We start from the raw sequence: 26,050 nt of genomic DNA, 5'->3' as shown, positions 1-26,050 counted from the left end.
CATGTGGGATGGACCTCTCTGTCTGTAAGAAGAGAGCTGCATTCTGTTTTACTTACAAAGCAGTTGACCTCTAATATGGAGTCGCAGCTTGCCGCCGGTGTGTTGTGATTTCTAAGACGCTCTAAGGTGTGTAGACCAATCACAACTCAATTCCAGGCTGTATCACAACCAGCTGTGATTGGGAGTTCCATAGGGTGGCGCACAATTGGCCCAGCGTCGTCCGGGTTAGGGTTTGGCCGGGGTAGGCCGTCATTGTAAATAAGAATTTGTTCTTAACTGATTCGCCTAGTTAAATTAAAAATACATTTGCATGACATATACTGGCTTGCAAAATGTCATGCCCGTCTCAGCCCTATTGCAGAGTACCTCTGGCGTTCTCTCTCTGTTATGTAATCCTTGCTGTTGGTTCTGAACTAATCTGTCCCTAACTCCCCTAACTTTGTCTCCCTGCAGGTTGAACCTCAGCGGACTGTAGAGCTGGTATCCAGGGGAACGATGAGCGATGGAATGGTATTGTGTGAGACGAGAGCCCTGGCTTCCTCTCCAGTACACAGGCTGGCTACGTCTGTACTCCTCTTCCTCGCCCTGCTCCCCCACGGACACGCATCAGGTAAGAGACAACTCCTGCCGGACCATACCCACACCATACCCTTAATGGCTCAAATAGCCGACCAATCACCCTGTTAACAACCCTTAGTAAACTTCTGGGGAAAATTGTGTTTGACCGCATACAATGTTATTTCACAGTAAACTAATTGACAACAGACTTTCAGCATGCACATAGGGAAGGACACTCAACAAGCACGGCACTTACACAAATGACTGATTGTCTGAGAGATTGATTGTGGGGGCTGTCTTGTTATACATCAGTGCATTATCGATCATAGTCTGCTGCTGGAAGAAAAAAAACGTATGTGTTATGGCTTTACACCCCCTGCTATAATGTGGATAAAGAGTTACTTGTCTAACAGAACACAGAGGGTGTTCTTTAATGGAAACCTCTCAAACATAATCCAGGTTGAAGCAGGAATTCCCCAGGGTAGCTGTTTAGGCCCCTTGCTTTTTTTCAATCTTTTTTTATTTATTTATTTAACTGACTTGCCTAGTTAAATAAAGGTTAAGAACAAATTCTTATTTACAATGACGGCCTACCAAAAGGCCTCCTGCGGGGACGGGGCTGGGATTAAAAATACAAATAAATAAAATAAAAAATATAGGACAAAACTCCCATCACGACAAGAGAGACAACACAACACTACATAAAGAGAGACCTAAGACGACAACATAACATGGCAGCAACACATGATAACACCGCATGGTAGCAACATGACAACAACATGGCAACAGCGCAAAACATGGTACAAATATTATTGGGCACAGACAACAGCACAAAGGGCAAGAAGGTAGAGACAACAATACATCACTCAAAGCAGCCACAACTGTCAGTAAGAGTGTCCATGATTGAGTCTTTGAATGAAGAGATTGAGATAAAACTGTCCAGTTTGAATGTTTGTTGCAGCTCGTTCCAGTCGCTAGCTGCAGCGAACTGAAAAGACGAGCGACCCAGGGATGTGTGTGCTTTGGGGACATTTAACAGAATGTGACTGGCAGAACGGGTGTTGTATGTGGAGGATGAGGGCTGCAGTAGGTATCTCAGATAGGGGGGAGTGAGGCCTAAGAGGGTTATATAAATAAGCATCAACCAGTAGGTCTTGCGACGGGTATACAGAGATGACCAGTTTACAGAGGAGTATAGAGTGCAGTAATGTGTCCTATAAGAAGCATTGGTGGCAAATCTGATGGCCGAATGGTAAAGAACCATTACTAACGACATGCCACTGGCTTTGAGGAAGGTCAGTGTGTCCATGTATACGGATGACTTAACACTATAACACGTCAGCTACTACAGCGACTGAAATGACTGCAGCACTCAACAAAGAGCTGCAGTTAGTTAGAAATCACTGAACCCTAAACCTCAACTACATCTCGTAATGAATCATGTGGAAATTGAGCAAGTTGACGTGACTAAACTGCTTGGAGTAACTCTGGATTGTAAACTGTCATGGTCAAAACATATTGAAACAACAGTAACTAAGATGGGGAGAAGTCTGTCCAGAGCGCTGCTCTACCTTCTTAACAGCACCATCAACAAGGCAGGTCCTACAGGCCCTAGTTTTGTCGCACCTGGACTACTGTTCAGTCGTGTGGTCAGGTGCCACAAAGAGGGACTTAGGAACATTGCAGTTGGCTCAGAACAGGGCAGAACGCCTGGCCCTTAAATGTACACAGTGAACTAACATTAATGATATGCATGTCCATCTCTCATGGCTCAAAGTGGAAGAGAGATTGGCTTGTTTTTGTAAGAAGTGTTGACAAGCTGAAGGTACCGAACTGTCTGTTTTTAAAATACTAGCACACAGCTCGGACACCCAAGGATACCCCACAAGACATGCCACAAGAGGTCTCTTCACAGTCCCCAAGTCCAGAACAGACTATGGGAGGCGCACAGTACTACATAGAGCCATGACTATATGGAACTCTGTTCCACATCAGGTAACTGATGAAAGCAGTAGAATTAGATAAACAGATAAATATACATTTTATGGAACAGCTGGGACTGTGAAGTAACACAAACATAGGCACAGACACATGCATACACACACACATGATAACATACGTGCTATACACACACGTACACATGGATTTTGCATTGTAGATATGTGGTAGTGGAGTAGGGGCCTGAGGGCACACACTTAGTGAGTTGTGAATTCTGTAATGAATGTATTGTAATGTTTTTAAAATTGTATAAACTGCCTTATTTTTGCCGTACCCCAGGAAGAGTAGCTACTGCCTTGGCAGGAACTAATGGGGATCCATAATAAACCCCAGGAAGAGTAGCTGCTGCCTTGGCAGGAACTAATGGGGATCCATAATAAACTCCAGGAAGAGTAGCAGCTGCCTTGGCAGATCCGTTATGAATACACTGATGGACCACACCCACACTATTTTTCCTTCCTGTTTTTGTTGCTCCAGACCCCTCCCCCCCACACACTCACCACACTGAGACCCCTCCCCCCCACACTCACCACACTGAGTAGGTGAGTGACTGTGTATATATTTACTGGCTGACAAATATTTGATGAAGAACCAAAAACATTTAGTTGAATTAGTCTAAATACAGTATTCAGACTCCTTCACTTTTTCCACATTTTGTTACATTACATCCTTATTCTAAAATCTATTAAATTATTTATTTTTCTCATCGATCTACACACAATACCCCACAATGACATCACAATACCCCACAATGACATCACAATACCCCACAATGACAAAGCAACAACATGTTTTTAGAAATACCTTATTACATAAGTATTCAGGCCTTTTGCTATGAGACTTGAAATTGAGCTCCGGTGCATCCTGTTTCCATTGATCATCCTTGAGATGTTTCTACAACTTGATTGCAGTCCACCTGTGGTAAATTCAATTGATTGAACATGATTTGGAAAGGCACACACCTGTCTATATAAGGTCCCACAGTTGACAGTGCATGTCAGAGCAAAAACCAAACCATGACGTCGAAGGAATTGTCCGTAGACAAAACATCTGCCACGCTGATCCTCAACACGGGGGGGCCCTCGGGTGCGTGCTCAGTCCCCTCCTGTACTCCCTGTACACCCATGACTGCATGGCCAGGCATGACTCCAACATCATCATTAAGCTTGCCCACTAGACCACAGTGGTAGGCCTGATCACCGATAACGATGAGACCGCCTATAGGGAGGAGGTCAGAGACCTGGCCGTGTGGAGCCAGGATAACAACCTGTCCCTCAACGTGATCAAGACAAAGGAGATGATTGTGGACTACAGGAAAAAGAGGACCGAGCACGTCCCCATTCTCATCGACGAGGCAGTAGTGGAGCAGGTTGAGAGCTTCAAGTTCCTTGGTGTCCACATCAACAACAAACTAACATGGTCCAAACACACGAAGACAGTCGTAAAGAGGGCACGACAAAGCCTAGTCCCCTTCAGGATATTGAAACGCTTTGGCATGGGTCCTCAGATCCTCAAAAAGTTCTACAGCTGCACCATCAAGAGCATCCTGATTGGCTGCATCACTGCTCGGCCTCCGACCACAATGCACTACAGAGTGTACTGCATCACTGAGGCATTGTTGTCAGAATAGATGGATGCAGTTCAATGCATGATTAATAGAATTCACCAATACATTTCTTGATAGTCCAAAAAACATTGACTGCCTTTTTTCCCTCCTTGTATCGTTTTTCGTTGGCTACGCAGCTAGAGATGCACATGTCATTTGGTTAACTAGCAATAAATGTGAATGGCTTTGCTAGCTAGCTATGCTGAGCGACTGTTATCTAGTTAGCTTATCTCTTGAGTTAACTAGCCAGAATGAACTTGCGATTTTACTCTGATTTCAGAGCAATTTGCGAATGTGCAACACCTGCTGAATATGACCGGTGTCAGTAAACGTAGTCAAAAAAATAAAATAAGAATAAGTCACGAACGCTGTATGTATATAACATGAAAACAGCCTAACCAGCTCTGCTAGGGTGAGTTAAAATGGTCAGTGAGGTGGTCTCTCAGTTTGTGTCTGGAAGTAGCTAGCTAGCATGCTAGCCAACTTTAGCCAGTTAGCCTGGGTGCTTGGTTGGGACAACGCATGCATTGGCAGGCAAGCTGCAGATGGACGACTAGCTGAAACGGGTTGAGAGTGTTTATCTAATGTTCCTGCAGTATTTTCAGGTATCTTACAATAAATTGCCACTTTTGACCTTTTCGTCAGTGGCATGTTGAAAGTCATACAGTAGGTAACCGTCACAATGTATTTATACTTACCCTTATTTATACCTACCGTAACATGCAGTTCCAGATACAGCCCTTCCATAGTTTCTGAAAAGGAGTTACTTTCTCAGATCTGGATTCAAATGGATTCGAAAAGGTGTGATCTGTATTCAAATAAGGGTAGTGACCTCCGAAGTAACTATTGGTCGTCGTCGTCCCCACCCCCAGACTAGTTACTTTCCACAAAACATATTATAAACTATAGATATCCCGGGTCGTGTGTTTTATATAACCATGTAACCGACGGTTATGGATGAGACTGTCATGAAAATAACCATAACAGTTATTTTTTTTAAACGTTTTTTTAAATTTATTACATTTGAGTCTGTTTCTGCAGTAACATGGACTCTTAACAAGGTGACGAAGCAAGGTGGTGTAGCAAACAAGTATTTGGTTGCCTAGGCAACACCCCCCTCACGATTATAACGGTGACTGCGTTCATTTGGCTGTCATCCACCGTCACAGCCAGGTCCATAAAATGAACACCCACCAAATGGGGGTAGATTGAGGTATTGGTGGGTAAAAATGTCTATTTTACCAGCCACGTTGGCGTGTGGTCAATTTGCAGGGCTCTACATTACATTCACAAATAAATTAATAGTCAAATCAAGTACCAATAGTACTTGTGCAAGTTGTGATTTGCAGCAGAAAAAAATTATGCAGTATTTCTTTTCCAAGTATTTCTGCTGTTTTTGTTTCATAGCTGCTAATCGCACAAAGAAATACGATTCCTATATCCCACCTCGCGCAGCAAAACTGACTGGCAGTGAAATTGTTGATAGATTCATTTTTGGAGGTGCTGAGCACAGGCATAGAAGTTGGTATCATTTCCTCAAGTCTACAAAGTGAGACTTGGTCCTCGACTTGGTCCTCGACTTGGTACTCGACCTGGTCCTCGTGTGTGGGTGGATGTGTGTTTGCCGCGTGCCGGTTAGCATCGGCTCCTGCGTAAGCGTGTTAGGGTTACGGTCTTGTGTAACGCTCGTGAGTCACGGAGAGCTCATGGGGGCTCGTTTTCAGGCTCACGTTCTCTCTCTCTCACACACTCCCACCTTCATCTGCAGCCAACGCCAGCGGGAAGGAGAGCAAGGAGTTTGTGTCCTCAGGCGGAGTGTGTGTGTACGTGCCTCTGCCAATCGGGCCCATATATTCCCGAGTGTGTTGCTGCCCCAGCCTCATTCCCAGCAGATAAACAGATCGCAGAGATGGCATCCCTGACAGGAACATATCGTTATCAGCTTTACAAGCCCATGTTTATTTATCTTTATTTCATATCTCTCATCCTCTGGTTTGGCCTCCTTAGTCTGTGGCTTTGTCTGAAAAAGTTACTAGCCGGTAAATCATGTTTCCGCTGTCCTTGTCTCCTCTTTTTTTAATTCCTCTCAAATCTCATTGGAGGAGGTGGTCAGAGGGAGGTACCTTAGATCGTTCCTCCTCCAATGATCTTTTGGGTCGATTTTGAGGAAACAAGGACGGGAGGTAGCAAGGGTTTGATATATTCAAACAAACCTTAATTTCCTCTCCTCGAGCCATCCCTCATATGCTCCACCATAATACATTATTGTCACAGGTTAGCCCAGGGCGCATCATATATATATATATATACAGTGGGGAGAACAAGTATTTGATACACTGCCGATTTTGCAGGTTTTCCTACTTACAAAGCATGTAGAGGTCTGTAATTTTTATCATAGGTACACTTCAACTGTGAGAGACGGAATCTAAAACAAAAATCCAGAAAATCACATTGTATGATTTTTAAGTAATTAATTTGCATTTTATTGCATGACATAAGTATTTGATCACCTACCAACCAGTAAGAATTCCGGCTCTCACAGACCTGTTAGTTTTTCTTTAAGAAGCCCTCCTGTTCTTCACTCATTACCTGTATTAACTGCACCTGTTTGAACTCGTTACCTGTATAAAAGACACCTGTCCACACACTCAATCAAACAGACTCCAACCTCTCCACAATGGCCAAGACCAGAGAGCTGTGTAAGGACATCAGGGATACAATTGTAGACCTGCACAAGGCTGGGATGGGCTACAGGACAATAGGCAAGCAGCTTGGTGAGAAGGCAACAACTGTTGGCGCAATTATTAGAAAATGGAAGAAGTTCAAGATGACGGTCAATCACCCTCGGTCTGGGGCTCCATGCAAGATCTCACCTCGTGGGGCATCAATGATCATGAGGAAGGTGAGGGATCAGCCCAGAACTACACGGCAGGACCTGGTCAATGACCTGAAGAGAGCTGGGACCACAGTCTCAAAGAAAACCATTAGTAACACACCATGCCGTCATGGATTAAAATCCTGCAGCGCACGCAAGGTCCCCCTGCTCAAGCCAGCGCATGTCCAGGCCCGTCTGAAGTTTGCCAATGACCATCTGGATGATCCAGAGGAGGAATGGGAGAAGGTCATGTGGTCTGATGAGACAAAAATAGAGCTTTTTGGTCTAAACTCCACTCGCCGTGTTTGGAGGAAGAAGAAGGATGAGTACAACCCCAAGAACACCATCCCAACCGTGAAGCATGGAGGTGGAAACATCATTCTTTGGGGATGCTTTTCTGCAAAGGGGACAGGACGACTGCACCGTATTGAGGGGAGGATGGATGGGGCCATGTATCGCGAGATCTTGGCCAACAACCTCCTTCCCTCAGTAAGAGCATTGAAGATGGGTCGTGAATGGTTCTTCCAGCATGACAACGACCCGAAACACACAGCCAGGGCAACTAAGGAGTGGCTCCGTAAGAAGCATCTCAAGGTCCTGGAGTGGCCTAGCCAGTCTCCAGACCTGAACCCAATAGAAAATCTTTGGAGGGAGCTGAAAGTCCGTATTGCCCAGCGACAGCCCCGAAACCTGAAGGATCTGGAGAAGGTCTGTATGGAGGAGTGGGCCAAAATCCCTGCTGCAGTGTGTGCAAACCTGGTCAAGAACTACAGGAAACGTATGATCTCTGTAATTGCACACAAAGGTTTCTGTACCAAATATTAAGTTCTGCTTTTCTGATGTATCAAATACTTATGTCATGCAATAAAATGCAAATTATTTACTTAAAAATCATACAATGTGATTTTCTGGATTTTTGTTTTAGATTCCGTCTCTCACAGTTGAAGTGTACCTATGATAAAAATTACAGACCTCTACATGCTTTGTAAGTAGGAAAACTTGCAAAATCGGCAGTGTATCAAATACTTGTTCTCCCCACTGTATATATATATATGTGTATGTATGTATGTATGTATGAGTCGGATGATTGTTCTGCTGGAGGGTTTCATGAATATCAAATCCTCAAAGTCCATTATTCTTGACAGTCTTATTCCATCCACATACAAATAAAGTCACGGCAGGGGAAAAGAGGTGACCACTGAGTAGAAATGTAGGCCTATAAGTGTGCATACTGAGACTTGTTGTGCCGAACAGGCTTCAAAGAGCTTAGCACAGTAAACCTTGAATAGTACAGTGTATGAAAACGGATGCGTAGGGTGGTGGTACATGCCTGTACTCCAATCACTACAGTACATGTTTATTATGTTAAACACACATCTGGCATAGCCCTTTTGTTGTGCGTCTGTCTGTAGATGAGTGTGTAGTTCCAGAGGAAGTGGTCACAGACAGTCAGGAGGGGGGGGGGGGGGAACAGAGAAGAGAAGTGATGCAGTTCCCACTGATTGTGTAACTTTGTTTTGTTAATTCATTGCACACAGCCAGTTAGTTACAGTAAACTCTCTTCCTCTGAGACACGGATCTAAGATCCAGGCCTGTATACAAACAACACCTGAACTCTGATTCAGCCTCTTGACGTTTCTACGAGCGTAGCATTTATCAAATGGTCAGGAATAAACCTCCTCGCTGATTCTTAGGATGGGGACAGGAAGTGAACAGTTTGGGGGCTAAAAGTTAATCTCACACAGGCCTGGTCTCTCTGTGTGGGTCAGTGGGCGACGAGACATGTGTTCTGTTGAAATGGCCCCCAGCTCTGGCCCAGAACAAACTGACGTCTCTTTGTATAGCAGAGAGAGCGAAGTGGAGGAGGAGAGGAGGACCGTGGAGGTTTTATTACCATGTTTGGTCTGTTCACACACTTCTGTCTTTCTTTTTGTCCTCAAACACTTGTTTTGTGTTTGGCCTCTGATTTGTTTTCCATTCTCTTGGCTTCATATGAATCTCTCACAGCTCTCTTTGTCTAACAGTGATAAGCTCTCACTTCTGCTGCTGAGGGCCGTCTCATAGAAAGAACAGGCTGCTGAGGTCTGTGTTACACCGTACCCAAACCGGCCGCGCGCCATCGTGCACAAATTGATTTTGTCCTCCCACACCAAAAGCGATCAGAACACACAGGTTGAAATATCAAAATGAACTCAGAACCAATTATATTACTTTGGGGACAGGTCGAAAAGCATTAAACATTTATGGCAATTTTAGCTAGCTAGCTTGCAGTTGCTAGCTAATTTGCCCTGGGATATAAATGCTGGGTTGTTATTTTACCTCAAATGCACAAGGTCCTTTACTCTGACAATTAATCTACACATAAAATGGTCAACCAAAATGTTTCTAGTCATCAACCCTTCCAGGACTTTTCTTCTTTGGACGTGATATGGCGATTGGCATTTAACTTTCATAGTTACCACGACGACCGACCAAACTCAGTTAATCTTTCAATCACCCACGTTTGTATAACCAATGAGGAGATGGCACGTGGGTATCTGCTTCTATAAACCAATGAGGAGATGGGAGAGGCAGGACTTGCACCGTGTTCAGCGTCACAAATAGAACTGACTTCTATTTTAGCACTTGGCAACACAGACACTCGTTGGCGCGCGCAACCAATGTGGGTGCAATAATTGAATAACATGTATGTTTAAATTTATACTGCAACGCTCGCGCACGCGAAGTGAGCGGTGTGCTCAGCATGTTAGAAACACCTTGGTTTCTCTTTGTATGACTTACTGTGTTACACCACTGTCAAGGAAACATGTATGTGTGTGTTTCATGAGTTGTGAAGTGATTGTTGTGAAAGAGAAGTTTAGGCTAGGCTACTCCCTGGTAATGAGCGTGTAGGCTAGGCTATATGTCATCATGGCTGCCCTAGATCTTTCTCTTGTATCTGTAACTGCATTCTTGTCTGTGTGTTCATGAGTTGTGAAAGAGAAGAGAAGTTTGTGCTACTCCCTGGTAATGAGCGGGTGTAGGCTAGGCTTCTCCCTGGTAATGAGCGAGTGTAGGCTAGGCTGCTCCCTGGTAATGAGCGGGTGTAGGCTAGGCTGCTCCCTGGTAATGAGCGGGTGTAGGCTAGGCTGCTCCTTGGTAATGAGCGAGTGTAGGCTAGGCTGCTCCCTGGTAATGAGCGGGTGTAGGCTAGGCTGCTCCCTGGTAATGAGCGGGTGTAGGCTAGGCTACTCCTTGGTAATGAGCGAGTGTATGCTAGGCTACTCCCTGGTAATGAGCGGGTGTAGGCTAGGCTACTCCCTGGTAATGAGCGGGTTTAGGCTAGGCTACTCCCTGGTAATGAGCGGGTGTAGGCTAGGCTGCTCCCTGGTAATGAGCGAGTGTAGGCTAGGCTGCTCCCTGGTAATGAGCGGGTGTAGCATAGGCTGCTCCCTGGTAATGAGCGGGTGTAGGCTAGGCTACTCCTTGGTAATGAGCGAGTGTATGCTAGGCTACTCCCTGGTAATGAGCGGGTGTAGGCTAGGCTACTCCTTGGTAATGAGCGAGTGTAGGCTAGGCTGCTCCCTGGTAATGAGCGGGTGTAGGCTAGGCTGCTCCCTGGTAATGAGCGGGTGTAGGCTAGGCTGCTCCCTGGTAATGAGCGGGTGTAGCATAGGCTGCTCCCTGGTAATGAGCGGGTGTAGGCTAGGCTACTCCTTGGTAATGAGCGAGTGTATGCTAGGCTACTCCCTGGTAATGAGCGGGTGTAGGCTAGGCTACTCCTTGGTAATGAGCGAGTGTAGGCTAGGCTGCTCCCTGGTAATGAGCGAGTGTAGGCTAGGCTGCTCCCTGGTAATGAGCGAGTGTAGGCTAGGCTGCTCCCTGGTAATGAGCGGATGTAGGCTAGGCTGCTCCCTGGTAATGAGCGAGTGTAGGCTAGGCTACTCCTTGGTAATGAGCGAGTGTAGGCTAGGCTACTCCCTGGCAATGAGCGAGTGTAGGCTAGGCTACTCCCTGGCAATGAGCGGGTGTAGGCTAGGCTACTCCCTGGCAATGAGCGGGTGTAGGCTAGGCTACTCCCTGGCAATGAGCGGGTGTAGGCTAGGCTACTCCCTGGCAATGAGCGGGTGTAGGCTAGGCTACTCCCTGGTAATGAGCGGGTGTAGGCTAGGCTACTCCCTGGTAATGAGCGGGTGTAGGCTAGGGTGTGGGCGTCTGTTCACTGTGTGGTTCTGGCTCAGCCTGTTCACTGTTCTGTTTCTCAGCCTCGTACAGGAAATTTGCTAACCCTAAACCACCCGGCCTATCTCGCAAACAAAACCTGCAGGAAACAATGGCCTTTGTCTGTACTGTTCTGTTCCTTTCAAGGCGTTCCCCTAAAGACCTGTTAGCCAGCCCCCCCAGGCTAAACCCCTGGCCCCAGGCTAAACCCCTGGCCCCAGGCTAAACCTCTGGCCCCAGGCTAAACCTCTGGCCCCAGGCTAAACCCCAGGCCCCAGGCTAAACCCCTGGCCCCAGGCCTGCACAGGGAGGAGGAAACCAATATGCTACTCCTGCTCCTTTTATTTCACTAGCCTTTATTTAACTAGCCTTTTATTTAACTAGCCTTTTAACTCCTGCTGCTGCTCCTTTTGAAAGGTGAGGACAAAGATGTCTTTCAGCAGGGTGTTGGAGTTGGACGGAACACCACATCACAGCCACACTGAACTCCTCACACAGCTAGATTACCAGAAAGTCATTAGTGACAGAGGAGGGTGTTTGTGTGTGTGCCTGTGTGTGCACACGTGTCGATTATTGCTGTGTATCTGTCGCTCTGAAATATGTGTTTTAGCACTTGCTCAGTTTCTGTGTGCGTTTAAGTTTCGGTTTGGTGCAGTTTGTAGATTGTAAGGGGCCTTGACTCTCTTGTTGGTTTGACTTCTCTCTCTTCACTTCCTTATTAGGTACTGCTAGGCAAGAGGAAGGTCTGAGGTCCACTGTTTACAACCACAGTGAAACTAAAAGCAATTGAGTTAGTTGCCCTGTCAATGGGTGGTGAATGACAAGCCAACTGTGTGTAATGACGGTTAATATAGGTTTAATGAATGTCAGCAGCGTGACCAGGCTCGCAACATGTCTGCCTGGGTAGGAGGATGTGTAGACCTAGGTGAGGAGGGAGTTGCACTCAAGTACAAACTGATAGCCAGGCTTGTGTGCATTAGGGCACACTGTAGCAAAACGTTTTGCAATGGAAAACGAAAATCAGTGTTTTTATTGGACAAGTTAAGGTAGTAGGTCTACCTTCCAGTTACAACATTTTAAAACATTTTCTCTTGACTGAACACTACCCAGTTACCTCCCTTTATCCCCAGTCGGTGTTGACAGCCAGGATTGTCTGAAGGCTAAGTTGATCCTAGCTGGTCTTCGCTTAGGGAGTAGGGCTCTGAATTGCCAGGGACCTCACAATACAATATTATAACAATATTTTTTGGGCTGATTTTATGTATTGTGATTATATAAATGTCCACGATTTATCACGGTTTTATATGTATCGCGATTCGATGGTCCAAATATATTGCTCACAGCACAAGTCTGCTGCAGAGGCACAAGACCAAGCCATAAAGACAAGACCAAGCCATAAAGACAAGACCAAGCCATAAAGACAAGACCAAGCCATAAAGACAAGACCAAGCCATAAAGACAAGACCAAGCCATAAAGACAAGACCAAGCCATAAAGACAAGACCAAACCATAAAGACAAGACCAAGCCATAATAAAATATTGTTTTGATCAGTCATAGAAATAAAATGGCTGAAAACATGTTGGCTCACAATTTTAAAAAATTTAAAAAAGATTTAGGCCAAGCTGTAGGAGGAGAAATACAGACATTTTGGCATACAGCCAACTAGCGCTAGCTAACGTTAACTACCTAGAAAAAATATATATATATACATACACACTACCATTTAAAGGTTTGGGGTCACTTAGAAATGTCCATCAAATTGATCAGAAATACAGTGTAGACATTGTTAATGTTGTAAATGACTATTGTAGCTGGAAATGGCTGATTTTTAATGGAATATCTACATAGGCGTACCTACAGGGGCCCATTATCAGCAACCATCACTCCTGTGTTCCAATGGCACGTTGTGTTAGCTAATCCAAGTTAATCATTCTAAGATCATTAGAAAGCCCTTTTGCAATTATGTTAGCACAGCTGAAAACTGTTGTTCTGATTTTAAAGAAGCAATAAAACTGTCCTTCTTTAGACTAGTTGAGTATCTGGAGCATCAGCATTTGTGTGTTCGATTACAGGCACAAAAGGGCCAGAAACAAATTATTTTCTTCTGAAACTCGTCAGTCTGTTCTTGTTCTGAGAAATTAAGTCTATTCCATGTGAGAAATTGCCAAGAAACAGAAGATATCGTACAACGCTGTGTACTACTCTCTTCACAGAACAGAGCAAACTGGTTCTAACCAGAATAGAAAGAGGAGTGGGAGGCCCCGGTGCACAACTGAACAAGAGGACAAGTACATTAGTGTGTCTAGTTTTGAGAAACAGACAAGTCCTCAACTGGCAGCTTCATTAAATAGTACCCGCAAAACACCAATCTCATTTACGTCAACAGTGAAGAGGCGACTCCGGTATGCCGGCCTTCTAGGCAGTGTTGCAAAGAAAAAGCCATATCTCAGACTGGCCAATAAAAATAAAAGATTTAAGATGGTCAAAAGAACACAGACACTAGACAGAGGAAGTCTGTCTAGAAGGCCAGCATCCCAGAGTCACCTCTTCACTGTTGACGTTGAGACTAGACAGAGGAACTCTGCCTGGAAGGCCAGCATCCCGGAGTCACCTCTTCACTGTTGATGTTGAGACTGGTATTTTATTAGGATCCCCATTAGCTGTTGTGAAAGCAGCAGCTGCTCTTCCTGGGGTCCACACAACATGAAACATGACATAATACAGAACATTACTCGACAAGAACAGCTCAAGGACAGAACGACATGAATGTAAAACATTGACTCACAGTAAGAGCAGCTAATATGAAAAGCTCAAGTTTAAAATAATTATGGTTGGCATAGCTACACACTAATGCAGTGTTTACCCAGGCTGTGAGTGTATGGACCGTCACCATCTTTATGTATGATGCCTGCAGGATTGGGCAGGTTACTTTCTACATGTAATCTGTTAGTTCCTAGTTATGGAGCTGGAATGGATATCTGACGTTTTCCTCCCGGCTCCTGATTTAATAATACTTTATGTTTCCGCCATCGTTTCATATGACTGAAAAGAGCTTCTGAACATCAGAACAGAGATCACTAACCTGTCGTTTCATATGACTGAAAAGAGCTTCTGAACATCAGAACAGAGATCACTAACCTGGATGTGGGTGAAGATTTCCACTTCTGTTTTGAACAGAGCACATGCAGTGGAATGTGGTGCAGTGTTTTGAACAGGGCACATGCAGTGGAATGTAGTGCAGTGTTATGAACAGAGCACATGCAGTGGAATGTAGTGCAGTGTTATGAACAGAGCACATGCAGTGGCATGTAGTGCAGTGTTATGAACAGAGCACATGTAGTGCAGTGTTATGAACAGAGCACATGCAGTGGAATGTAGTGCAGCGTTTTGAACAGAGCACATGCAGTGGCATGTAGTGCAGTGTTATGAACAGAGCACATGCAGTGGAATGTAGTGCAGTGTTATGAACAGAGCACATGCAGTGGAATGTAGTGCAGCGTTTTGAACAGAGCACATGCAGTGGCATGTAGTGCAGCGTTTTGAACAGAGCACATGCAGTGGAATGTAGTGCAGTGTTTTGAACAGCATGTGTGAGGGTGTAATATATGACTGGGTCTGTCTCTCGGGTGTGGGTGTGGGTTTTGGGCTGGTCAGAGGCTGCTCTCTTTGTTTGGAGCTGAGAGGGAGGAATGTCAGCTGTCCATGGGACAAGAAAGAGGGGACTTTCCCCTGTTCTCGTTTTTTATTTTATTTAACTAGGCGAGTCAGTTAAGAACAAATTCTTATTTACAATGACGGCCTACCCTCCCCTACCTCGGCCAAACCCTAACCCGGACGACGCTGGGCCAATTGTGCGCCGCCATATGGGACTCCCAATCACGGCCGGTTGTGATACAGCCTGGAATCGAACCAGGGTCTGTAGTGACGCATCTAGCACTGAGATGTAGTGCCTTAGACCGCTGCATCTCTCTCTGTTCCATCTGCGCTCTCTGTTCCATCTGCGCTCTCTTTTCCACCTGCTCTCTCTGTTCCATCTGTTCCCCCCTGCCCCAATGTACTACGCCCGTTTGCTCCTACAAAGTGTGTGTGTTTAGTTAGGTGTTCAATAGGGAACCCCTTGACCTCTCGTCCATAGTCTGCCTCAGTAGATATAGAGTTCAGTTGTCTCAGTCCTAGTCAGCGTCAACCTGCTCAATGACCTCTGTAGTGAAAGAGGAAGGCAGGAGACAGTAGCTGGAATATATACACGCGTGACTGGCCTCGTAGCTAAGCACGCGTGACTGGCCTCGTAGCTAAGCACGCGTGACTGGCCTCGTAGCTAAGCACGCGTGACTGGCCTCGTAGTTAAACACGCGTGACTGGCCTCGTAGTTAAACACGCGTGACTGGCCTCGTAGTTAAACACGCGTGACTGGCCTCGTAGTTAAACACGCGTGACTGGCCTCGTAGTTAAACACGCGTGGCCGGCCTCGTAGTTAAGCACATTGTTCATTTGAGCATTTAAAGGAAGGGCACGGGGTGTGGGTGGGTGGATGCAGCCACAGTCACTGTATCAACATGTCCCAGTCAGACTAGAGTCTGGGTCGCACGCCAGCTCTCCCTAGGTCCCAACAGAGTCTGGGTCGCACGCCAGCTCTCCCTAGGTCCCAACCGAGTCTGGGTCGCACGCCAGCTCTCCCTAGCTCCCCACAGAGTCTGGGTTGCACGCCAGCTCTCCCTAGGTCCCAACAGAGTCTGGGTCGCACGCCAGCTCTCCCTAGGTCCCAACAGAGTCTGGGTCGCACGCCAGCTCTCCCTAGGTCCCAACAGAGTCTGGGTCGCACGCCAGCTCTCCCTAGCTCCCAACAGAGTCTGGGTCGCACGCCAGCTCTCCCTAGCTCCCAACAGAGTCTGGGTCGCACGCCAGCTCTCCCTAGCTCCGAACAGAGTCTGGGTCGCACGCCAGCTCTCCCTAGCTCCCAACAGAGTCTGGGTCGCACGCCAGCTCTCCCTAGGTCCCAACAGAGTCTGGGTCGCACGCCAGCTCTCCCTAGGTTCCAACAGAGTCTGGGTCGCACGCCAGCTCTCCCTAGCTCCCAACAGAGTCTGGGTCGCACGCCAGCTCTCCCTAGGTCCCAACAGAGTCTGGGTCGCACGCCAGCTCTCCCTAGCTCCCAACAGAGTCTGGGTCGCACGCCAGCTCTCCCTAGCTCCCAACAGAGTCTGGGTCGCACGCCAGCTCTCCCTAGCTCCCAACAGAGTCTGGGTCGCACGCCAGCTCTCCCTAGCTCCCCACAGAGTCTGGGTCGCACGCCAGCTCTCCCTAGCTCCCCACAGAGTCTGGGTCGCACGCCAGCTCTCCCTAGGTCCCAACAGAGTCTGGGTCGCACGCCAGCTCTCCCTAGGTCCCCACAGAGTCTGGGTCGCACGCCAGCTCTCCCTAGGTCCCAACAGAGTCTGGGTCGCACGCCAGCTCTCCCTAGTCCCCACAGAGTCTGGGTCGCACGCCAGCTCTCCCTAGGTCCCAACAGAGTCTGGGTCGCACGCCAGCTCTCCCTAGGTCCCAACAGAGTCTGGGTCGCACGCCAGCTCTCCCTAGGTCCCAACAGAGTCTGGGTCGCACGCCAGCTCTCCCTAGGTCCCAACAGAGTCTGGGTCGCACGCCAGCTCTCCCTAGGTCCCAACAGAGTCTGGGTCGCACGCCAGCTCTCCCTAGGTCCCAACAGAGTCTGGGTCGCACGCCAGCTCTCCCTAGTCCCCACAGAGTCTGGGTCGCACGCCAGCTCTCCCTAGCTCCCAACAGAGTCTGGGTCGCACGCCAGCTCTCCCTAGTCCCCACAGAGTCTGGGTCGCACGCCAGCTCTCCCTAGGTCCCAACAGAGTCTGGACAGACACCGAGTCCACCAGGGTCTAGCAGCCTTAATGACTGGTCTGTATCGGTGTGCTCAGACGTGAGCATCATGTACAGACCTGCTGCCGTCTCCCCCACACTCACTCACTGACACCTCTCCTCCCTACATCAGCCTGTTGTTCAGGAAGATGACTTTCACTCTGCAGACTGTTCCCTCTTCAATCACTCATTCTCAGTCTTTCTCTCTACCAGCTACAGATCTCCTTCAGACTCATGACCCCCCCGTCTGCTGTCTGAATGCACAGAAACATGACAGCGCAATAGTGAGAGAGAAGGAGAGAGCTCAGTATGACGGCCTGACACCTGGAGAGAAACTGAGACGGCTAAATAATTAGTCTTCATACAGGCATCAAGCTTGTTGTATTACAGGTCCGTGATATGTAACACCGTTCGCTTTGAGCAGCCTAGTTTCACCATCCAGTGAGTCAGCTGTGAGGTGTGTCTCAAGGCTGGCCTCAGCCTGTCCCTGTGTCTGTGGTGCAACCCTCTCTTTCACTGTCAGCACGTGTGTAGGTCTATGTACTCTCTGTGAGAGACTGTTTTTGTCTGTTGGCCAGCATATACAGTTTCTCAATGAAGACGGCATTAAGGATCTCTCTTCTGAGAGACCTGAGTTGATATCAGTTTGTGTAACTAGGCAGCATGGAGGGAGGGGGGGGGGGGGGGGGGGTTCGATAGTTAGATCTCAGGATATTATCTTTGACCATATAGTGTATCGTTTTGACAATATTGCAATGTTGTTTTTACACTAGTCGGCTGTACCTGCACCAAAACTCCAGTATTATTCCTTCATAGCTTGTTCTCCATCTTCTTTTTAAATAGGGAGGAGACAATTAGTTTTCTGCACTTTTATTTCCATGGCTGATAACTTGTTTTCTCATGGCTCTCTTGTCCCTCTGCAGCAATATGTTTGGAACATCGAATCTCAATACATATAGAATCATGAGAATCACAATACATATACAACCATGAGAATCACAATACATATACAACCATGAGAATCACAATACATATAGAATCACAATGCATATAGAATCATGAGAATCACAATATATATAGAATCACAATGCATATAAAATCATGAGAATCACAATATATATAGAATCATGGGAATCACAATACATATAGAATCATGAGAATCACAATATATATAGAATCATGAGAATCACAATACATATAGAATCACAATACATATAGAATCACAATACATATAGAATCATGAGAATCACAATACATATAGAATCACAATGCATATAGAATCATGAGAATCACAATACATATACAACCATGAGAATCACAATACATATACAACCATGAGAATCACAATACATATAGAACCATGAGAATCACAATACATATAGAATCACAAGAATCACTATACATATAGAATCATGAGAATCACTATACATATAGAATCACTATACATATAGAATCATGAGAATCACTATACATATAGAATCACAATACATATAGAATCATGAGAATCACAATACATATAGAATCATGAGAATCACAATACATATAGAATCACAATGCACATAGAATCATGAGAATCACAATATATATAGAATCATGGGAATCACAATACATATAGAATCATGAGAATCACAATACATATAGAATCATGAGAATCACAATACATATAGAATCACAATGCATATTGAATCATGAGAATCACAATACATATAGAATCACAATGCATATAGAATCATGAGAATCACAATATATATAGAATCACAATGCATATAGAATCATGAGAATCACAATATATATAGAATCATGGGAATCACAATACATATAGAATCACAATGCATATAGAATCATGAGAATCACAATATATATAGAATCACAATGCATATAGAATCATGAGAATCACAATATATATTGAATCATGAGAATCACAATACATATAGAATCACAATGCATATAGAATCATGAGAATCACAATATATATAGAATCACAATGCATATAGAATCATGAGAATCACAATATATATAGAATCATGGGAATCACAATACATATAGAATCATGAGAATCACAATACATATAGAATCATGAGAATCACAATATATATAGAATCACAATGCATATAGAATCATGAGAATCACAATATATATAGAATCATGGGAATCACAATACATATAGAATCATGAGAATCACAATATATATAGAATCATGAGAATCACAATACATATAGAATCACAATACATATAGAATCATGAGAATCACAATACATATAGAATCACAATGCATATAGAATCATGAGAATCACAATATATATAGAATCACAATGCATATAAAATCATGAGAATCACAATATATATAGAATCATGGGAATCACAATACATATAGAATCATGAGAATCACAATATATATAGAATCATGAGAATCACAATACATATAGAATCACAATACATATAGAATCACAATACATATAGAATCATGAGAATCACAATACATATAGAATCACAATGCATATAGAATCATGAGAATCACAATATATATAGAATCACAATGCATATAAAATCATGAGAATCACAATATATATAGAATCATGGGAATCACAATACATATAGAATCATGAGAATCACAATATATATAGAATCATGAGAATCACAATACATATAGAATCACAATACATATAGAATCATGAGAATCACAATATATATAGAATCACAATACATATAGAATCATGAGAATCACAATATATATAGAATCATGAGAATCACAATACATATAGAATCACTATACATATAGAATCATGAGAATCACAATATATATAGAATCACAATACATATAGAATCACAATACATATAGAATCACGAGAATCACAATACATATAGAATCATGAGAATCACATTACATATCGTATCCTCACCCAAGTGATAATATCGTGAGGTTCCTGGCAATCTCCAGCCCTACTTGGTAATTATAGCCCTTAACAATGTAGGGTGTACCTATAAGGAAATATAACAGGACCCCACAGTGTATGAAGAAACACAATCAACTATTCACACAAACACAAAGTAAAGTTATCAACTATTATTCAACACAAAGTAATGTTATCAACTATTATTCAACACAAAGTAATGTTATCAACTATTATTCAACACAAAGTAATGTTATCAACTATTATTCAATAAACAACTCAAGTTGGAAACATGTGTTTTTGTTTATCCCTTATTTTACCAGGTAAGTTGAATGAGAACACATTCTCATTTACAGCAATGACCTGGAGAATAGTTAGAGGGGAGAGGAGGGGGGATGAATGAGCCAATTTGGAAGCTGGGGATGATTAGGTGACCGTGATGGTATGAGGGTCAGATAGGGAATTTAGCCAGGACACCGGGGTTAACACCCTACTCCTACAATAAGTGCCATGGGATCTTTAGTGACCACAGAGTCAGGACACCGGGGTTAACACCCTACTCCTATAATAAGTGCCATGGGATCTTTTAGTGACCACAGATAGTCAGGACACCCGTTTAACATCCCGTCTGAGATACGGCACATTACACAGGGCAATGTCCCCAAACACTGCCCTGGGGCATGGGATATATATATATGTGGATCCAAGCCTATGGAATAAAAGTGGGCTATTATTGCTCGGTCTAATTCATGCTATTGGACACATGCTCAAACTCAAACACTTCTGATGGACTTAAAGGAGCAATCTGTAGTTGCTGCATCCATTTTTGGACTTATAAATTATATATATTAATGAAAAGATATATAATTTAATTGTATTATTATATGTGGTAGAAAGCGATGGGTTAGAAGAAGCCAACATAATCAACCCATAAAGTTAAAATGTAACATCTATATACAGTACCAGTTAAAAGTTTAGATACACACACACTCATTCAATGTTTTTTCTTTATTTTTACTATTTTATACATTGTAGATTAACAGTGAAGACTTCAAAACTATGAACTAACACGTATGGAATCATTTTATATTTGATATTTTTCAAAGTAGCCACCCTTTGAACTGCTAGCCACGGGACCCTGCTCGCCGTGAGTACGATCGGGGTCCCATGGCTAGCAGATCATATTTTCACTACACTAATTGGCAAAACCTATGTAACGAATTTCAGCTAGTTATTAGCTAGTTGAAACAGTCACGTCTCTTCTCCTCAACTCTCTCACGGCAGACTGTAGCCTAGCAATCCGTCCGTCTCCAAAAATATGTCCCAACATGCAGCACACAGTAAATAACATAGTCCGTGCTCAAAAAAAACAACAACAAAGTAACCAAGGGGGTTACACTTACATGGTCTGCTCTCCAAGCCCTCTGCTATCTCCTGGCCTACAGTATCTCTGGCAACAAATCAAATCAAATTTTATTAGTCACATACACATGGTTAGCAGATGTTAATGCGAATGTAGCGAAATGCTTGTGCTTCTAGTTCCGACAATGCAGTAATAACAACAAGTAATCTAACCTAACAATTCCACAACTACTACCTTATACACACAAGTGTAAAGGGATAAAGAATATGTACATAAAGATATATGAATGAGTGATGGTACAGAACGGCATAGGCAAGATGCAGTAGATGGTATAGAGTACGGTATATACATATGAGATGAGTACTGTAGGGTATGTAAACATAAAGTGGCATAGTTTAAAGTGGCTAGTGGTACATGTATTACATAAAGATGGCAAGATGCAGTAGATGATATAGAGTACAGTATATACATATACATATGAGATGGGTAATGTAGGGTATGTAAACATTATATTAAGTGGCAGTAGCAGTAGCCCAACCCAGTAACACGACATGGGTTTTGTTCTAGTCACCTTTACCTCTCTCTCTCTCTCTCTCTGTGTAAATCTCTCCATGGTCTAGTCTTTGTCCATGTGTACTGTGTTTAAAATACAGTATTAAGGAGATCTAAATGTATTTTCATGGTCTCTCAGTCCAAACCTTCTGCTATCCTGCAGATAAACACCACAATTACATGTGCTTTGGTCTAGTCTACTGTCTCTCTCTCTCTCCGTGGTGTTTACGGGACCTTCTACCTGGCTTGTATCAACCCCCTCAGTCTCTCTGGGCTACTGTCTCTGTCAATAGAGCCAACCCCCTCAGTCTCTCTGGTCTACTGTCTCTGTCAATAGAGCCAACCCCCTCAGTCTCTCTGGTCTACTGTCTCTGTCAATAGAGCCAACCCCCTCAGCCTCTCTGGTCTACTGTCTCTGTCAATAGAGCCAACCCCCTCAGCCTCTCTGGTCTACTGTCCCTGTCAATAGAGCCAACCCCCTCAGCCTCTCTGGTCTACTGTCCCTGTCAATAGAGCCAACCCCCTCAGTCTCTCTGGTCTACTGTCTCTGTCAATAGAGCCAACCCCCTCAGTCTCTCTGGTCTACTGTCTCTGTCAATAGAGCCAACCCCCTCAGTCTCTCTGGCCTACTGTCTCTGTCAATAGAGCCAACCCCCTCAGTCTCTCTGGTCTACTGTCTCTGTCAATAGAGCCAACCCCCTCAGTCTCTCTGGTCTACTGTCCCTGTCAATAGAGCCAACCCCCTCAGCCTCTCTGGTCTACTGTCTCTGTCAATAGAGCCAACCCCCTCAGTCTCTCTGGTCTACTGTCCCTGTCAATAGAGCCAACCCCCTCAGCCTCTCTGGTCTACTGTCTCTGTCAATAGAGCCAACCCCCTCAGTCTCTCTGGTCTACTGTCCCTGTCAATAGAGCCAACCCCCTCAGTCTCTCTGGTCTACAGTCCCTGTCAATAGAGCCAACCCCCTCAGCCTCTCTGGTCTACTGTCCCTGTCAATAGAGCCAACCCCCTCAGTCTCTCTGGTCTACTGTCTCTGTCAATAGAGCCAACCCCCTCAGTCTCTCTGGTCTACTGTCTCTGTCAATAGAGCCAACCCCCTCAGCCTCTCTGGTCTACTGTCTCTGTCAATAGAGCCAACCCCCTCAGCCTCTCTGGTCTACAGTCCCTGTCAATAGAGCCAACCCCCTCAGTCTCTCTGGTCTACTGTCTCTGTCAATAGAGCCAACCCCCTCAGTCTCTCTGGTCTATAGTCTCTGTCAATAGAGCCAACCCCCTCAGCCTCTCTGGTCTACTGTCTCTGTCAATAGAGCCAACCCCCTCAGCCTCTCTGGTCTACAGTCCCTGTCAATAGAGCCAACCCCCTCAGCCTCTCTGGTCTACTGTCCCTGTCAATAGAGCCAACCCCCTCAGCCTCTCTGGTCTACTGTCTCTGTCAATAGAGCCAACCCCCTCAGTCTCTCTGGTCTACTGTCTCTGTCAATAGAGCCAACCCCCTCAGTCTCTCTGGTCTACTGTCTCTGTCAATAGAGCCAACCCCCTCAGTCTCTCTGGTCTACAGTCCCTGTCAATAGAGCCAACCCCCTCAGCCTCTGGTCTACTGTCTCTGTCAATAGAGCCAACCCCCTCAGCCTCTGGTCTACTGTCTCTGTCAACAGAGCCAACCCCCTCAGCCTCTCTGGTCTACTGTCCCTGTCAATAGAGCCAACCCCCTCAGCCTCTCTGGTCTACTGTCCCTGTCAACAGAGCCAACCCCCTCAGCCTCTCTGGTCTACTGTCTCTGTCAATAGAGCCAACCCCCTCAGCCTCTCTGGTCTACTGTCTCTGTCAATAGAGCCAACCCCCTCAGTCTCTCTGGTCTACTGTCTCTGTCAATAGAGCCAACCCCCTCAGCCTCTCTGGTCTACTGTCTCTGTCAATAGAGCCAACCCCCTCAGCCTCTCTGGTCTACTGTCTCTGTCAATAGAGCCAACCCCCTCAGCCTCTCTGGTCTACTGTCTCTGTCAATAGAGCCAACCCCCTCAGTCTCTCTGGTCTACTGTCTCTGTCAATAGAGCCAACCCCCTCAGCCTCTCTGGTCTACAGTCCCTGTCAATAGAGCCAACCCCCTCAGCCTCTCTGGTCTACTGTCCCTGTCAATAGAGCCAACCCCCTCAGTCTCTCTGGTCTACTGTCCCTGTCAATAGAGCCAAGCCTCTCAGTCTCTCTGGTCTACTGTCCCTGTCAATAGAGCCAACCCCCTCAGTCTCTCTGGTCTACTGTCCCTGTCAATAGAGCCAACCCCCTCAGTCTCTCTGGTCTACTGTCCCTGTCAATAGAGCCAACCCCCTCAGTCTCTCTGGTCTACTGTCCCTGTCAATAGAGCCAACCCCCTCAGTCTCTCTGGTCTACTGTCCCTGTCAATAGAGCCAACCCCCTCAGCCTCTGGTCTACTGTCCCTGTCAATAGAGCCAACCCCCTCAGTCTCTCTGGTCTACAGTCCCTGTCAATAGAGCCAACCCCCTCAGTCTCTCTGGTCTACTGTCCCTGTCAATAGAGCCAACCCCCTCAGTCTCTCTGGTCTACAGTCCCTGTCAATAGAGCCAACCCCCTCAGTCTCTCTGGTCTATAGTCTCTGTCTCCTGTGTGTTTTAAACTTCTCCATGGTTTAGTCTCTCTGCCCTCTGTTGTCCCCTGTCCTATAATATTTTAGGACTCAACCCCCTCAGCCTCTAGTTCACTCCAGCACACGCTATGAGCTTTGCACTCTAATAATGACAGCTTGACTCAAATCCCTGGATTAGAGAGTGAGGGAGAAAGAGAGAGACGGTAACAAAACACCATTCATCCACCCTCTCCAACATAACAACAACAACAATAACAAAAGACTAACAAAGGAACAGAAACATATTAACCCAGCTCCCTGGTTAGGTAATCTTCCTCCTCCCAGTATTCAGCCTAATCCCTCTATCTCTCCCTCTCTTTCTCTCTCACCCCCCCTCTTCTTCTCTCTCTGGGTGTCTGTTGTCCTGTCGTAGCCTCTCAACAGTTGCAGATTTAAGCCATCACTACAATAATGGGATTGGTTTTGGCCTCCTGCGGTTTGTAATGAAGGATAATTAGTATTTCAATTTACCCCGGCCGACTAAGACCCTCCCTTCGCTCTCTCTTTCTCTCGCTTTCTCTCTCGCACTCACTGTCTTTGTCCCCCCCCCCCCCTCTCTCTCAACTCAATTGAAGGGCTTTATTGGCTTGGAAAACATATGTTTACATTGCCCAAACAAGTGAAATGGATAATAAACAAAAGTGAAATAAACATTACACTCACAAAAGTTCCAAAAGAATAAAGACATTACAAATGTCATATTATGTCTATATACAGTGTTGTAACAATGTACAAATAGTTAAAGTACAAAAGGGAATATAAATAAGCATAAATATGGGTTGTATTTACAGTGGTGTTTGTTCTTCACTGGTTGCCCTTTTCTTGTGGCAACGGGTCACAAATCTTGCTGCTGTGATGGAACACTGTGGTATTTCACCCAGTAGATATGGGAGTTTATCAAAATCGGGTTTGTTTTCGAATTCTTTGGATCTTTGTAATCTGAGGGAATTATGTGTCTCTAATATGGTCATACATTTGGCAGGAGGTTAGGAAGTGCAGCTCAGTTTCCACCTCATTTTGTTGGCAGTGAGCACATAGCCTGTCTTCTCTTGAGAGCCATGTCTGCCTACGGCGGCCTTTCTCAATAGCAAGGCTATGCTCACTGAGTCTGTACATAGTCAAAGCTTTCCTTAAGTTTGGGTCAGTCACAGTGGTCAGGTATTCTGCCGAATAGCATTCTAGTTTGCTCAGTTTTTTTGTTAATTACTTGACACATTGGAAATAATTCTCTTTTTGTTTTCTTATGATTTGGTTGGGTCTAATTGTGTTGCTGTCCTGGTGCTCTGTGGGGTCTGTTTGTGAACAGAGCCCCAGGACCAGCTTGCTTAGGGGACTCTTCTCCAGGTTCATTTCTCTGTAGGTGATGGCTTTGTTATGGAAGGTTTGTGAATATCTTCCTTTTAGGTGGTTATAGAATTTTAACAGCTTTTTTCTGGATTTTGATCATTAGCGGGTATCTGCCTAATTCTGCTCTGCATGCATTATTTGGTGTTTTACGT

The 26,050-nt window shown here is 45.1% G+C and overlaps 1 protein-coding gene across 2 annotated transcripts in view; it reads left to right on the top strand.

Moving 5' to 3' along the window:
• Nucleotides 1-26,050, top strand: part of LOC139555974 (sushi domain-containing protein 6-like) — a 56,551-nt gene that overhangs the window by 16,412 nt on the left and 14,089 nt on the right. For both annotated transcript variants that reach the window (XM_071369407.1, XM_071369408.1), the window contains exon 2: nt 454-610. In XM_071369407.1, coding sequence (XP_071225508.1) covers nt 496-610 — 115 coding nt within the window. In that variant the 5' untranslated portion in view covers nt 454-495. The remainder of the gene's footprint in view (nt 1-453; nt 611-26,050) is intronic.

This window comes from Salvelinus alpinus, chromosome 27, assembly GCF_045679555.1.
Source record: "Salvelinus alpinus chromosome 27, SLU_Salpinus.1, whole genome shotgun sequence".
Lineage (NCBI taxonomy): Eukaryota > Metazoa > Chordata > Actinopteri > Salmoniformes > Salmonidae > Salvelinus > Salvelinus alpinus.
This window is presented reverse-complemented; position numbering and strand designations above follow the sequence as displayed.